Source organism: Misgurnus anguillicaudatus, chromosome 21 (assembly GCF_027580225.2).
Source record: "Misgurnus anguillicaudatus chromosome 21, ASM2758022v2, whole genome shotgun sequence".
In the NCBI taxonomy this organism is placed as follows: Eukaryota; Metazoa; Chordata; class Actinopteri; order Cypriniformes; family Cobitidae; genus Misgurnus; species Misgurnus anguillicaudatus.
The window spans coordinates 23,791,945-23,808,140 of record NC_073357.2 but is presented as its reverse complement, the minus strand read 5'-3'; the positions used below and the strand labels follow the sequence as shown (position 1 = coordinate 23,808,140).

Sequence of the window (16,196 nt, the reverse complement as noted above, 5' to 3'; positions counted from 1 at the left end):
GACATTTAACAGCAAAAGAGCGCTCACGCTTTAATATTTGATTGACAGGACAGCTGACTCGGTGGTTGCTTAGCAATATGAAAAGCCACGTCGCACTGCTCTTTTTTTAAAAAAGGCAGTGCATCGCACCTTGTGTTTCCAAGCGTTTAAAGGGCATTTGGTGTGATTAGCCCCTAACTCATTCCCCGCAAGCCATTTTTTGAAAAGTTGCCCGCCAGCTTTTTTGTGATTTTCACAAAAGTTTCACAAAAATGCCTTCCAGGAAAATTTTCTTCTAAAAACATATAAACATACAAATATATCAAATGAAAGAACAGACCCTCTGCTTTCAAACAAACAATAAACAAACAAACAAACTAAACGGGAAAAAAACTTTTCATCCTATCTATATTTTTTTCTCTGCTTATGAACTCTTAAATATGGGTATTTTCCTTAAAAAATTTTTTTTTTAGCAAATCGCTGAAATAATTGCATTTTTGTGAAGGAATTTTGTTAGAGATCAGATTTAGAATGATTATCAAAACATTTTTTGAGTTTAAAATGAGTAAATAACATTTTGGCTTCAGATTTTTTCATAAATTTGGTAAGTGCGGATAATCACTGTATTGCAGATTAACATAAAAATTCATCAGGAACACTTTTTATGCAAATGTTTTATCTTAAATGACGAGATAACTCATCAATGGCGGGGAAAGAGTTAAAGTCAGCTCGAAATCAAAACATACCACATTTTACTTTCCTAATACACATTCCTCATCTTATTGTGTCCAACATTGGTGCATGTCAAAAAGTTTGTTTGTATAGACGGTTTCAGCAGTAACAACATAAACAAGCGGCTTTCGTGGTCTTCACGTAACTTCCGGTAAACTCTGCTAAGAATAAATAAAAACAAAGTCCTTTTAAAGTAGTTTATTTATATAGCAAGCTAAATAAACAACACATAGATTACCTAGGAAACCAAAACATTTCTTATTTGCGACAAGGTATTTGTTTAAGAGTTCAGTTTAGCAACTAGTCAGACCAATAAACAAACGGAAACCCGAAGTAAAGTTCTGATCAGACGCGTATAGCGTCACTGCACATGCGTCTGATGAAAAGATCTATATCACTGAAATGTACTTATTTGCTCATATAGTGTTGAAAATATTGTTGACGAATAGCCAAATAGATATTTGGGCATTTTTTAGGTTGATGTTTTTAACAAGCTAATATGTGCCACACACACACAGTATTGTAGGTTATTTACAAATTAGTCTAACATAGCAAATCCTCCTTCACAAAGTTACAAATCTTCATTTTTGTTCATATACTCACATTTACTATAATTACTGAAACCACTGTGTTTACAGTCTCAGTTTCTAGCAGGTCATTTTAAATAACATAGACAGTAATTGCGCATGATTGTGTTGAAATTAAAGCTGCCACAAAAATGTGGAGTTCATAAATATTTTAAGCTCAGTATAATCAAACAAAATAAGATCCTGACTATACAGTAATATATACTGTAGTACACCCACCGGCACATATAGCTTCATTCTGATATGTATCATCCTGCAATATTTCCCATGCAAATATGTCACATTACAGATTTAAAATGAGTTGCGAATGCCGTCTTGTTAACTTTAAAGATGACATTGACCTTGTGAACTCCTCTGTACGATTCCTTCCGTTAAAGCACACAAGATGCTTTCTAGAACATCATCAAATCTTCCAAGAATAACAGATAATCAGATTTTGTACAAAGATCTCAGCTCAAGTGCTTCCTGTCGTTAAAGCAGTGGGGACCTATTAGGCAAATACATTTGTACATGTTGTAATGATGGACATTTTTGTAGTTCTTAACCAGCTGGAGGAGCTTCTGAGTGACATGAAGGCGGATGTAACGCGTCTTCCAGCTACACTCTCCAGAGTCCCACCAATCACAGCCCGTCTGCAGATGTCAGAGAGAAGCATCCTCAGCAGACTGGCCAACAAGGGGAATGAGACGCATGGACCTCCGGTAAATACAGATAAACAAAACATATGCACGCAGACACAAAATATAATGTTGACCGACAACAAAAAACACAATGAATCACCATTTTTTCTGCGCTTTTTAAAATATGATTATATAATAATAGACTTGATGAAGGCCTGTATCAATAAATATTTACTTTTTAACTCATAAACTTTGAGTTATGCAATGAATTGTCTTATTAGCTTACAGTTCATGACAATTTAATAACATAATTTGTCACCTTTAGCACCCTCGACAGTCGAAATGTCAAAAGTGAAGATAGTGTTGTTCATACTGCTCGGATTTACAAAGATATATGTGCCTTTTTACACCTGGGCACTTCATGTGTTTTCTCTGATCGGATAGCTATCTGATTTGTTAAAACTGTTCCATTTACATTGGCCACATAAATGCGTCTTGGCAAAACAGATTTGATCTTCTTCTCCCGCATAAAACCCAAATACACTATTCATTACTCTGCCTTAAAAAACTTAAGATGACGTTTATGCAACAAAAGGCAGCACTTACTGTATGTTGTACTGTATGTTGGGCACGTGTTTCCTGGCTCGGCATGAGCTGGAGCACGCAGTACAGCGCAGCAGGGATTTATATGCGCGATGATCTAACGTACAGGATGGGGAAAAGCATTTACAAAACTCTCTCTTTCAAAGTTTTATTTCTTTGTTTAATATCATTCGAGTTTGTCATTGGACTCTTTTATTGGTTCTAGAAAGCTTTTTAAGCTTTTAGATAGCTCTCCGATCAGAGAAAACGCTTGACGTGACCTGGTGTAAAAAGCAGTTATGGTCAGAATTGTATATGTTTGAACTTACACATGGATTTCAAGTATTGATTAAAAATGGTTATAAAATGGATTCATATGCACACTTAATTTACTTGCAGTGGCGGCCAGTGAGTTCTTTTCCGAGGGGCATGTCTGCAGCAAGCACATATTTTGACATGACCCTTGATGCACATAGGTTCACATGACGCGCCAAAGACGTATTTTGACTTGATGAGTCACACACATGATGGGCTAAATGTTTTTACAAGCTTCGCATCATGCGCCCTCAAAAAAAGGAGTCACCGGCCGCCACTGCTTACTTGAGTAATTAATAATATACAAAATGTGCCGATACGATTTTCGGGTGCTTGGAATGACATACCAATACAGATCCGTTAATAGTTCACTATTAAAAAAAATGCAGCATAAAGTTTAACTTACTTAATTTATGCAAGTCAATTCAACCTATTTTTTTAAGTTTTGACTTGAACTTAATTTGTTAAAGGAACACGCCCACATTTTGGGAGTTTGGCTTGTTCACTGTATCCCCCAGAGTTGGATGGGTCCATGCGTGCCTTTCTCATCTCTGTGCGTGCTGTAACTCTGTCTGACGCAGCCCCCGCTAGCTTAGCTTAGCACAAAGACTGGAAGTGAATGGCTCCAGCTAGCAAACTGCTCCCAATAAGTGACGAAATAATGCGTACATTTTCCTATTTATGTGTTGTGATTTGTATAATCACACCGTGTACAAATAACAAGGTCATATGAGACACAGCCACCTTTTAACCGTATACATATTGGGAACTATATTCTCAAAAGGCGAAGCACTGCTACTTGGGCGGAGTGATTTGGTTGCAGCACCCGAGAAACCCAGTGGTGAGGAGCAGAGAGTTCGCTCAGAGTTATAGACCTTGTTATTTGTACACGGTGTGACTATACAAATCACAACACATAAATAGGAAAATGTTTGCGTTATTTTGTCACTTATTGGGAGCAGTATGCTAGCTGTAGCCATTTACTTCCAGTCTTTGTGCTAAGCTAAGCTAGCGGGGAAAGGTACGTATGGACTTATCTAACTCTGGGGGATACGGTGAATAAGCTAAATTCCCAAAATGTGGGCGTGTTCCTTTAAGTTAAAGTATAATAAAAATATATGTTGATATGATATAATTTTTACAGCGTAGTTTTGCTTTTTTTATTAGGGATGTCAAAATATTAATCGCAATTAATCACATACAAAATAAAAGTTTGTATTTGCATAATATATGTGTGTGTGTACTGTGTGTATATATTATGTATACATAAATACACACATACATAAAATATATCAAAATATATATAAATATACATCTAAATTTTTCTAAAATACAAACATTAATGTGTGTGTATTTATATTAAATAATTACCGTACTTTCCGGACTATAAACCACACTGGAATATAAGCCGCATCATTCAAAAATGCGTCATTAAGACGAAATAACATATATAAGTCACAGTAGACTATACGTCGCGTTTATTTAGTAAATTATTTCACAAAATCCAAGCCGAAGAACAGACATTTAATCTGAAAAGGCAAGTTATTCAACTAAACAATAACAGACAGAACAGCAGGATGAATAGATGTCTATACGTTAAAAGTAATATTATCAGTTATTTAAATGATAAACCATAGCATACAGAACTTACCTGGAAGGTTGAATAGGCTAAATTAACTAAACAAGCCAACTAGCGTGAAGTTTGCATACTCGTCATTCCACATTACTGAATCCATTGAATTACATAAATACAGAAGCAGCATATAGCGTACCCTCGTGGCTGTAGACGGTAACGTTGTCTCTTGCCTCATAAATGTCAAAATTAATTCATACTGACTTACAAAGCGCACCTGACTGTAAGACCGCAGCACCAACCAAGTTATAAAAAAGTGCCTTATAGACGGTTTCATCGGACGCATGTGATACACGTCTGAATCCGAACTTTACTTCCGGTTTCGTTTTTTTAATGGTCTGACTAGTTGCTAAACTGATCTCTTGAACAAATGCCTCGTTGAAAATAACACATGTTTTGGTGTCCTATGTAATCTATGTGTTGTTTTTTTGCTTGTTATATAAATAAACTACGTTTAAAGTATTTTTTTGTTATTTATTATAGCGGAGTTTACCGGAAGTTACGTGCGGACCATGACAGCCGCTTGTTTATGTTGTTACTGCTGAAACCGTCTATAGACCGAAAAATACGGTACACACAATGCACACACATAAATTATGCAAAAAAAAAATTATTTTGTATGCAATTAATAGCGATTGATTGATCTTTTGAAAGCCCTACTTCTTTGCACAGTGTACATACTGTAATTCTGTTGTCATTGTGACCCATTTCAATATAATCCCTTCTGATGCATTTTCCACCTCTTTTCTTTGACCGGATATAAGTCTGCCATATACCGAATATATCAATAGACTGGTTTATCAGTGCATCCCTAGTAGTATGCACCAATAAGTACTCAAAATCTCTGTTTCAAAACCAATTTATTTTGTATGTCAGTCATATGCCAAAAAAGTATACAAAACTGAAGTGTCCTTTTATAAAAAAAACAAAAAAGTATCTGTTATTTTCCAACTGGGATGTTGTCAGAAAGTAACTGCATATTGCTGCATTTCCATTACCCTTTTAATTGCGCAAATTGACATTGCGACCAACGAAAACATGTGAATTTCGCAAAAACCCATACATATATCGCAAAAACAATTACGCTCGCATGAGGTGGTTTTTCAGGCAGTTTGGAAAAGGTGTAATGGAAACACTTTATTCGCATTTTTAGGTCACCAGATGCAATAAGTACCATAGTCATTATTTGAAGATGACGCGGCATGTACTAAAACCTCCCAGAAACACTTTAATACGTGTTTGCTCCCAAGTATAAGAGGCCAGTAATGTTTGTATAACACTCATACATCTCTTTTGATTTCAAATAATGTACTATTACCTCCAAGAAACACCTATACGTTGCCACTCCTAAGCATAAGGGTTTTTCTTCGCCATTAATTTTTTGATAATACTCTTAATCGGTCTCCTCAAAATAATCAAAATTAATGCCTAGTGCGGTGGATGTGATATTAATAAACCTACCAAAATTAGTCGATGAGATGTTTGGAATGAAATGTGTTTCAATCGTATTTCATTGGTTAATGGAAACCGCTTAATTTTGCAATAGATTTTTGTCGACATTCAGTTAAATAACGCTAAAGTTTTGCTCAAATCTATAACGGAAATGCAGCTAATGATGGCAGGAGACAGCAAGATAGCTTGCTAGGTGTTGGAACAGATAGAGTGAACCGCATTTACATCCACCTACTCGCCAATACACCCACAGTGTCATTTGTTGCAGTAATTTGGTATTATTAAATATGCAGAAGCAAATTGAATGTACCACCACAGTGAACCGTGTTTGTGTATTTAACTAAATCCTTTTGATTGTTCTGTTGTATACAAATAAACGCTCTCTCCTATTTTTCTCTATCTAGTCTATTCCTCCGGGCCCCTATGCTACCCCGCAGAATTTCGGCCCTCCCTTCACACCCGCACCCTCAGCGGCTCTTACTCTGGCCGGGGCCAACTATAGCCAGATGCCTCCTGGCTCCTTCATATCAGGTCAGTTCTGTTGATCCACCCCTAAAACAAAACGGCCATCATAAACGCTTCAAGGGTCTCATCAACTCATACTTTTAATTTCCACTAATACTAAAATCAATGCATCTGCTCATACTGCAGTATAAAGATGTTTGTATGCAAAGTCTGGTAACAGGACAAAGATAAAATCTTGGTGAGCGGAGAAATTGTTGATATAAACTTTCATGATGGTTATACAAACAGCCTGCATGTGCTTTGTGTTATCTGAGTGTACGAGTGCAATATTTATGTTTGAACAGACTAGAATAGAGACCACCGAAAAAGATCATTGTGCACTTTCAAACATAAAGACTTGAAATTTGTGCCACTCTTAAATAACTAGTGAAAACTGAAGTCGAATGGAAATCTGCTTTGACCAGCAGGAAAGGGTATTAACGTATTTGTTTGGATGGTTTGATTCCGCAAGGCAGATTTGCTTCCCATCTGTTGATCACGGCAGTCTGAAAATGTGAAAATAAAGTAGTTTAGTACCCTAAGTTGCTCTGCAAAACAGCATCTGCTTAATGTCTTAAATGTAAATTCAGAAGCATTTTGCTTAAGGGCAAAAGAATTCTGTCTGGCATTAGTAAAATGTGAAGTTTCGGTTATGCAGGTTTTAGACAATACACCACACATAACACACAGACAGATGTTTCCAAAATAACTTTTGCAGCAGGCAAAGAACCCCTCCCACCACCAAAACTGGTCTTAACTACATTTATCATTTTTTTATTTTATAAAATACAATTTATTATAACTAAATTCTTTTGGAAATGTCTCTTTGACAGCAAACTGTCATACAAAATTCAGAAATCATTCAAATGTTTAACTTTCAAATGGGAGAAAAATCTTCTATGTTGGGATGTTCATTTAAGTTCAGTTTCCCGACTGTCATCCGCAGCTTGTTAACCAAACATTAACCGTTAACTGATAAGACTTTAATATAAAATTGTCATTGAGTAAAAATGAAAAATTTGGTTCCAAAACGCAATAACCAGCAGCCATATCACCCTGTAGCCCAAGTCAGCTTGCCCACTGAAGCTAAGCAGGGCTGAGCCTGGTCAGTACTTGGATGGGAGACCACCTGGGAAAAGCAGGCTGCTGCTGGTAGTGGTGTTAGTGAGACCAGCAGGGGGTGCTCACCCTGTGGTCTGTGTGGGTCCTAACACCCCAGTATAGTGATGGGGACACTGTACTGTCAAAATAAGCACCGTCCTTCGGATGAGACATTAAACTGAGGTCCTGACTCTCTAGGGTCGTTAAAAATCCCAGGATGTCCTTCGAAAAAGAGTAGGGGTGTGCCCCGGCATCCTGGCCAAACTTGCCCAATGGCCTACTAATCATCCCTCATACTAATTGGCTATATCACACATCTCCTCTCCACTAATAAGCTGGTGTGTGGTGGGCGTTCTGGTGCAATATGGCTGCCGTCGCGTCATCCAGGTGGATGCTGCACATTGGTGGTGGTTGAGGAGATTCCCCCGTTCATATGTAAAACGCTTTGAGTACTTAGAAAAGCGCTATATAAATGTAAGGAATTATTATTATTATTATAAATTTGTACAAATTTCTGTAAAAATTTGTTTTCTATACCAAGAAAGTGACAAGATGAAAACCACTATTTTTTGTTACAAACCTTCACATAGCATATTTAGGTTATAATAACATAAAAAATTCAAATCAATAATTAGATTTTTAAAGATTTATTATAAAAACTGATTATTTCTTCCCCAAATGCAGTAAATCCATGAAAAGTTTTTTTGTTAAAATGCTATAAATCTATTGAATCAATATATACAATGTGCAGTCACCTTTGCCATGTAATATCCACAAGTTTCCTGCGTCCCATGAGGCCTTGCGTCAAAAGTGGGCGTGTCTTCCAGTTTGAGGTAAACAAGCGGGACGCATAGCCGGACTTGACAATTCATTCATTAGTTGACAGTCACTAAATATATAGCGATACAAACTTCCTAACGATGTGGGAATACAACCTTAACGAATTAAAAAAGGGTGAAATAACAGTACCTTTACCCTCCACAGTTGATTGTTGTGTACGGGTTATCCTGTGTTGGCTTCTTATTCACAAAGTGAAACGGGCACATAAACAAGTGTTTTGGGGGTGTTTTTAAGTTTAAGTTATTCAACCATATTCTTTTTGATTCGTCTTCTTTTGGAAGGTATTAGAAACCGTACAGTCGTTGGCAGGAACACTCTGACTTAGTTTTAGGCTTATGGTTAAAACACTCACATTTAAAGGTGTTCTTAGCAAATTCACGCATTTTAGACCATAAAACATTTTTTGTTACATACAGCAAACATCTCCTCATTATCTGCTTGCTGCCTGTCCGCTGATCAAATTGTAAAAAAACGCAATCTCTGTAGACAGCCTAGGCTCCACAAACTGCAATAACAACAAAGTGGCCAAACCTACTACCAGAAATGATAACAAAGTGTTCCAGCCAATAAACGACAAGAAGGATTTGGGGGTGGGGGTTGGGTGCGTTCATGAAAGCACGGAAGGGAGGGGGAGGAGTTAGCTATGCTCCGTTTGTTTGAAAACAGTTCAAACATCAACAAAAAGTGACATCACACAAATTCGCTTAGAGCGCCTTTAAGCCACTGACTCAGTTTATTCCGGTTATATGTACAACCAGGAACAGCACATGTTGTCCCTGAGATCCGTAACAATATCTCTCATAAAGGTTAGCGACTTTAAATTGTAAAAAAATTATCTGAAAAACACTTAACCTGTTCCTTATACACCACACAAAATACAATTGATATACTACTTGTGCCGCCTCACTGGAAGTTTTACCCACTTTCTTTTTTACAGTGAAACTTGTGGATTCATTTAGTAGTGGTAAACACTGATTAAACATTAATGACACTTAATTTGTCATATTAAGAACACTGTCATTGCTGCTGTCATCCTTGGGACGTCGTCAGTGAACTTTTTTGACAGCGATCAGCTGTAAAATATTTTGGTCCTGCTCGATTTTCGTTGACTGTGAGTAAAATAATGGAAAGTTTTTCATAAGATCCTCTGGGGTCAATGTGTTAACATGACAGAAGCTTGATGCTGTCATGTGAGAACAAGCAACAGCCAACATTTTTAGTTCGCCTGAGTGCCTCTCACATAAATTATTCGATTTTGCTGGCTTACGTTTCTTCCCCGCCACAGAAAAACACCACAGGTTTATCAATGCCATCAAAATTATTCTTTTGTAGATGAGGGAAACTAGGATTCTGTGTGTTTTCAAAGCGGCGCCATTATTGTTTACATTGTGTGGAATGGTGCGCTGTGATTGGTTAAGCGGATTTATTGCATTATGCAGAGAAGGAGGACTGCCGTTTGTCGCGGTTTGGAAAAAAGATGACAAAATAACACTGTGAATATCATATTTTGCGTAAAATTAAGAATTTACTTTTTAATACCTTTTTTTAATGACCTGATACAATACTGATTTTGGCGGTAACTAATAAAAAAGGCGTTTATCGTATTTTGAATCCAAACTCTTCAAATACAGTTGATGGTTGTCGGTGACCTGATAAAACAATACAAACATTTTATTAAATTTGAACGTGCAAACAGCAGCAACAGATCAACAACAGAAACAGGATTCATTCATACATTAGCACATTTTCATGCAACATTACATTATCAAAGTGCACAAGATCAGCCCAGAAGATTTATATCTAAAGATGGCGGATTGTCTTTTTTCATCTACCACAGTGGCTATTTCTAAAGCAGGACACATTTCAAAAAGTTTTGCTTTTGTGTCTTCTTTCTCTGTTTGTACAAAAAGGGAAATGTTTATAAATTATAGTCAGGGCGATTAGCGAAGATCTGTCCGGACGCACGCGAGAGTGAGACGTGCCGCGTCATCTTGCGCACACACGCACATCTCCGTGCAGCTTCCAAATTATACTCAAGCACTGACACAAATGATTTCTCATACATATGATTACTTTACCAGACCGTCAGGGAGACAATAATTGCACGTCATGAACAGGCCATTCACAAATTAAGGATAGAAAAGTGGTGTTAACAAATATTTTTTTCTTTTAAAGAGCAACTATGGTCCAATTCACGATTTTACATTTCCTTTGGTATGTAAGTGTGTATTAGTCCATGTTAATGATATGCAAAAGGTAGAAACCCCAAAGTAAATGATGACGCGAGTTATCGTTCCCAACGTAAATCTCTTTTCTTGGACTACAACAAACACACGGATTGTAGGCAACAATTATTATTATCAATTCCTCCCGCTTGGACTCGTAGCCTGTAAGTTAACTCCTGTCAGCATTGCATTGTTAGCGAATCTTTCAAACAGGGTAAGAAGCGTCACATTTCCGGCTGACGTCAGAGATATTCAGGCCAATCACAACAGATTGATTAGCTGGCCAATCAGGGACAGCGCTTTTCAGATTGATGAGTTTTGTACAAGATCAATGCGTTTCAGGAAAGCAGTATATCTGGAGCAACAAAAATGTACGGCATGCGGGAAATAATGTGTTTTTAACCATAAACCACGCAAACACATTCTATTATACCAAATACACAAAATAACATTGTTTTTAGCAATGAAATAGGTGCACTTTAAAGGAATAGTCTACTCATTTTCGATGTTGGAATGTGTTGTTGCCTTGACTGGGAATTGTTGATACATCCCTCTATCATCTGTGTGTGTGCACGTAAGCGCTGGAGCGCGCTGCGACGCTTCGATAGCTTTTAGCTTAGCCCCATTCATTCAATGGTACCATTTAGAGATAAAGTTAGAAGTGACCAAACACATCAACGTTTTTCCTATTTAAGACGAGTAGTTATACGAGCAAGTTTGGTGGTACAAAATAAAACGTAGCGCTTTTCTAAGCGGATTTAAAAGAGGAACTATATTTTATGGCGTAATAGCACTTTTGGGAGTACTTCGACTCACCTGAAAAGTCCGCTCCCCTTCTCACTCTCATAATGGGAGAGGGAGGGTGTTACTGCGTCGAATCGAAGTACTCCCAAAAGTGCTATTACGCCATAAAATATAGTTCCTCTTTTAAATCCGCTTAGAAAAGCGCTACGTTTTATTTTGTACCACCAAACTTGCTCGTATAACTACTCGTCTTAAATAGGAAAAACGTTGATGTGTTTGGTCACTTCTAACTTTATCTCTAAATGGTACCATTGAATGAATGGGGCTAAGATAAATGCTATCGAAGCGTCGCGGCGCGCTCCACTGCTTGCGTGCGCGCACACAGATGGTGGAGGGATGTATCAGCGATTCTTGGTTAAGGTAGTGACATTTTAATGTTGAAGATGAGTAGACTATTCCTTTAACTGATATTAATTGTTCAAAAATTCTGTCAATATAAACGTCCCTACCTCTGTATTTAAAAGAGATGCTACTATAGTGCACATCATTTGGCACATAACGTTTGCATATTTAAAAAAAAAAACAGCTCATACTTGTTCATAATTCGGTCTGCACTGGCTGTACTGTACGTTTTAGCATGGATGCAATAGAAAGAACACATTGTCTTTATTGTCTTATTTCACAGCAACTTAATCTCATCACAGTTACAATATAAACTCGGATAAAATGTTATCATTTATTTCCTTGTGGCTATTTAGATTCTGCAGAAGACAATGACACACAACAGACTCTTTGAAATATAAAACCGTGCTTTAGATCTGTTTTTGAACGTGGAACACATGAGGTCGTAAAGCAAGAAGAGATTGTAATCAATTATTAATTACATCATGACATTTACAATACCATCCCATAATAACATGGCAAAATCCAGATATGATTCAATTTCCTCTGTTTTCGTTCTCTATTTGTGTCTGTCTATTTTAAATCTGCCTGTGTATGTGTGTGTGGGGGTGTGTGTGCGCATACCATGTGAATGCTCCATTTCACAATAGATCATTTGTGAGGTCGGCGTTTCAGAGGTTGCACATTTTAGTTTTTCTGTAAAGCGCTTAGATGTTTGATTTTTACACAAAAGATGAGTTTAAGAAACATACGACAAGATTCATGTTCCTCAGGTTTCATTTAAATCAATTTACAAATTGAATACAGGGAGTTCAATATATCACATATTCTGTCCTTCCTTATAAAACCACACATTACAGATTCATATTTCTGCAAAAAATTATTCTTGTTAGGATTTTAGCACAAATAATTGCGTTTTAATTTGAGAGGCCTCCGTGGAATTTTGGCAAAATAATTTCTCGCTCTCCAGCGCCGGTCCAAGAGAACACATTAGCCCTGCCAGCAACTTTATTGTTTCAATATTAGCTCTGTAACAGCATATGCGAGCAGGAAGCTGTAAGGAGACCAAATGCAGTTGTTTTTATTTAGTACGCTCTGTTTACTGTATCCCAGGCCAAACTCGGGCTGTCATCCCATCTGTTTTTATCCATACGGAGGGTTTTTAGATTGAGTGTCCCGATACCAATCTTTCTACCACAGCGTCTGAGGGAGGCATATTTTCTTGCCATAGTGCTTTTTCTGAAAATGTCATTACGTTTATCCAGAGCCGTAGCCGTGCCAGGAATCGCTCAGCCGAAGGAACCATTTTTTTTTGCTTTTCTACTCTGATATTTTTAAAGGAGTGAAAAAAGCAGAAAGAAACACAAATGTGCTCGTGCCTTTTACGCCGGGCTTTAAACCCCCTGAGCTAGACTCTCTCTCTCTCTGTCTGCCTCTCTTTTTCTCCCTCTATATCTCTGTCTGTCTCTGAAATAGCCCCGGGCTTTAAATCGTGGTGGGCGTAGAGACTGATTGAGTTTGTTGAGGCTGTACACGTTGAACTCTCGCTGGGCTAAAAATACGTCCCGCTTGGGGCCCATTTGAACCCTCTGGTCCCTGATTGAGACAACTGCGGTGACCCCTGTTTAAACTGAGCCAAGAAGCGAGATGAAAACATCATGCCAGACTAAACAAAAAAGAAAGAGATATAAAATAGTAGAGACAAGAAAAAAATGAAAGAGTATGTTGATCTGTTTAACGGACTCCATAATAGGACATTTTTGGACTTGGTCAGCATGTCTTTAAAAAAGACAGAAGAAGGACAAATGGAGTGTGCGCACCTTTGTAAAAAGCCTAGCAGGCCCTATAACATCTCTTGCAGTCGATTAACATTCTCCGAAAAAAAGCATCTCTCTTATTTTCCTTATTTTTTGTTAAAGGTGCAGTGTGTAATTTTTAGAAAGATCTCTTGACAGAAATGCAAAATAATAAACAACACGAAATTATCAGAGGTGTATAAAGACCTTTCATATTGAACCATTATGTGTTTATTTCCTTAGAATGAGATGATTTATCTTCATACACGAGGGTCCCCTTACATGGAAGCTGCCATTTTGTGCAGCCATGTTTCTACAGAAGCCCTTAACAGACAAACTAAGTTGCCTCCAACTATGACATGGTTGTCCGGTGGCGGCTACCGTAGCTTCTCTATGTGTTTCAAAAGCAAGAGGTGAGCAGTGAGCCGTTGGTTGCAATTCACAACCTCACCACTAGATGCCGCTAAAATTTACACACTGCACCTTTAAGTCGTTTCTGTCATGAACAGAAAATGCATTATATACAGTTTTATACAGTTTAACTTCTTGCAACCGGTGGATGTCCTGTTCACATCACTCGGGATTACAGTACAAACGGGGAAATCCAAACTGGATTGATCGGAATTGTGTGTTTTTAAAAATGCCTCGTTTTGGCCTTCTGACAGAGTTTGTGTTTTTGTTGAATATTGAGGACTGATACTGTGCCACTCATTCCGATGCTTGCCGCCGCTTGCCGACTCCCTACCCCCCCAGTGTCTACAGTCTGCCCCCTTTCTGCCTCCACAGAAGCTCCGTCCTGCCTGAAGACCAAGGAACATGACGTGCTGCAGCGCCAGAGAGTGGTGGACCTGTGGAAGGACGGCAGGTCGGAGGGGTCAATTGGGCTGGAGCTTCACATGCCTAAATCCACCGTACACAGCATCATTGTCAAGTATCGCCTCAGCAACACTGTGGAGAACCTCCCACGCAACGGTCGGCCTAAAAAGCCATGACCGAAAGTGTGACGGATGGAGAGAGAGAAATTGTAGAATATGAGGTGCACCTTTTAAAAGGGAAACGCGGAAAGCCTGATCAATTGGAAATGAAAGGAAGGGTAAGGTTAAAATGTTGGAGTTGGAGGAGTGGGAATGTCTGAAGAAATTTTTTGGCATGTAGAACGAGAAAAAAAAGTTGGTTGGGGTGACAAAAGCATTATGAAGATATCACATTAAGGATGAAAAGGCGGTATGAACTAATGCAAAAGAAAAAATAAAGTAAAAGGTCAAAAGAGAGACAGTAGTAAAATAACCCAACATGCCCTGCCGAAGCCGTCTGGACTGTGAGGGAGCAGGCGGGATGACAAAAAACACAGAGTTTTGTTCTCTCCACCACTTTTTTTTTGTCTGTCTCCCTTCAATTCTCACACTCTGTCTCTCTTCCCTTGCCCCCCCTGCTCGCCTTCTTTCATCTCTTGGTCCCAGAAAAGTCCCGGGAGATTCATTTTTTATTGCGCCGTAGAGAGTACTCGTTTAAATGCTCAAAACGTCCCTCCTTCATTCCACTGCAAATCACTCTTTCTTTTTATATCTCTTCTTTTATCATTTTTCCCAAATTCTTTCTCCCAAACATGCGCACAAAAACGCATTGCCGCAGAAGTGGCCTGCAGCATCTCACCGTGCCAGAACTGAAGAATTCCGAAGACAGAAGTTTTCCAAAATACCACAAGTTTGTTTTCAATCATTTAAACCCCTGACTCAAAACTCGTTTGGAACAGAGGCAAAGCGGAGTGAAACTATCTCGGATTTTTTTCTTCTGGAAGCACAGTCGACCTCTTGAAAATGCTCCAAGTTTAACCACCTCCGACCATGGACTCACTGCGTTCCTAAATAAGGGCCTGCACAGTGGCACGAAACCTTGAGAAGTGTATGGAAAAGCCATGAGTATCGTAGCCTGACGTTCCATATTCATGAAGCGTGTCGTTCCGGAGGCTGAAACTCCATCTTTTACAATCTGTTGTGCGAGGTCACTCTAAGAATGTGACATTTTCATCACTCAGCAAATTGATTTCTGACATCAGTTTCTTGGGTTAACCGAGCTAAGCTATTAAAGGAGTACGCTTGTCCTGGGTCAGCGCGGAAGAGCATGCACAAACACACACATAAACTACTCAAACCTGACCAAATTCCTGTGCAGTGCTAAAGCCAGATTGAATTCCCGGCAGGACATTTATACAGTACATGACTGTTGTATGAGGACTCCCTGTATTCTGCAAAAATGCACAAATACGCCCACATACAGACACACATAGTCAAAGGCCACTTAAAGGAGTAGTTCACCTTCAAATAAAAATTCTTTCTACATTTGCTGATTCTCACGTTGCTCCAGACCTTTGCTCTTTGTTCAGAACACAAAAGAATACATTTCGATGAAAATCCAGATGGGTGGATATAATACAAAAGCAATACGTTATAACTCACTTTAAAGGAATAGTCTACTAATTTTCAACACTAAAATATGTCACTACCCCAACCAAGAATCGCTGACACATCCCTCCACCATCTGCGCGCGTGCACGCAAGCGCCGGAGCGCGCCGCGACGCTTCGATAGCATTTAGCTTAGCCCCATTCATTCAATGGTACCAATCAGAGATAAAGTTAGAAGCGACCAAACACATCAACGTTTTTCCTATTTAAGACGAGTAGTTA

General features: G+C 38.4%; 1 protein-coding gene and 1 pseudogene across 2 annotated transcripts in view; both read left to right on the top strand.

Annotated features, from left to right (window-relative positions):
* chd3 (chromodomain helicase DNA binding protein 3) overlaps nt 1-15,953 on the top strand; it is a 68,310-nt gene extending 52,357 nt beyond the window's left edge. The window contains exons 38-40 of one of the 2 annotated variants that reach the window (XM_055197939.2): nt 1,836-1,999; nt 6,305-6,431; nt 14,299-15,953. In XM_055197939.2, the coding sequence (XP_055053914.2) occupies nt 1,836-1,999; nt 6,305-6,431; nt 14,299-14,504 (497 nt within the window). In that variant the 3' untranslated portion in view covers nt 14,505-15,953. The remainder of the gene's footprint in view (nt 1-1,835; nt 2,000-6,304; nt 6,432-14,298) is intronic. The other variant, XM_055197940.2, reaches the window with a different exon arrangement.
* LOC129417692 (5S ribosomal RNA) lies at nt 7,443-7,559 on the top strand (annotated as a pseudogene).
* Nucleotides 15,954-16,196: the final 243 nt, after the last annotated feature.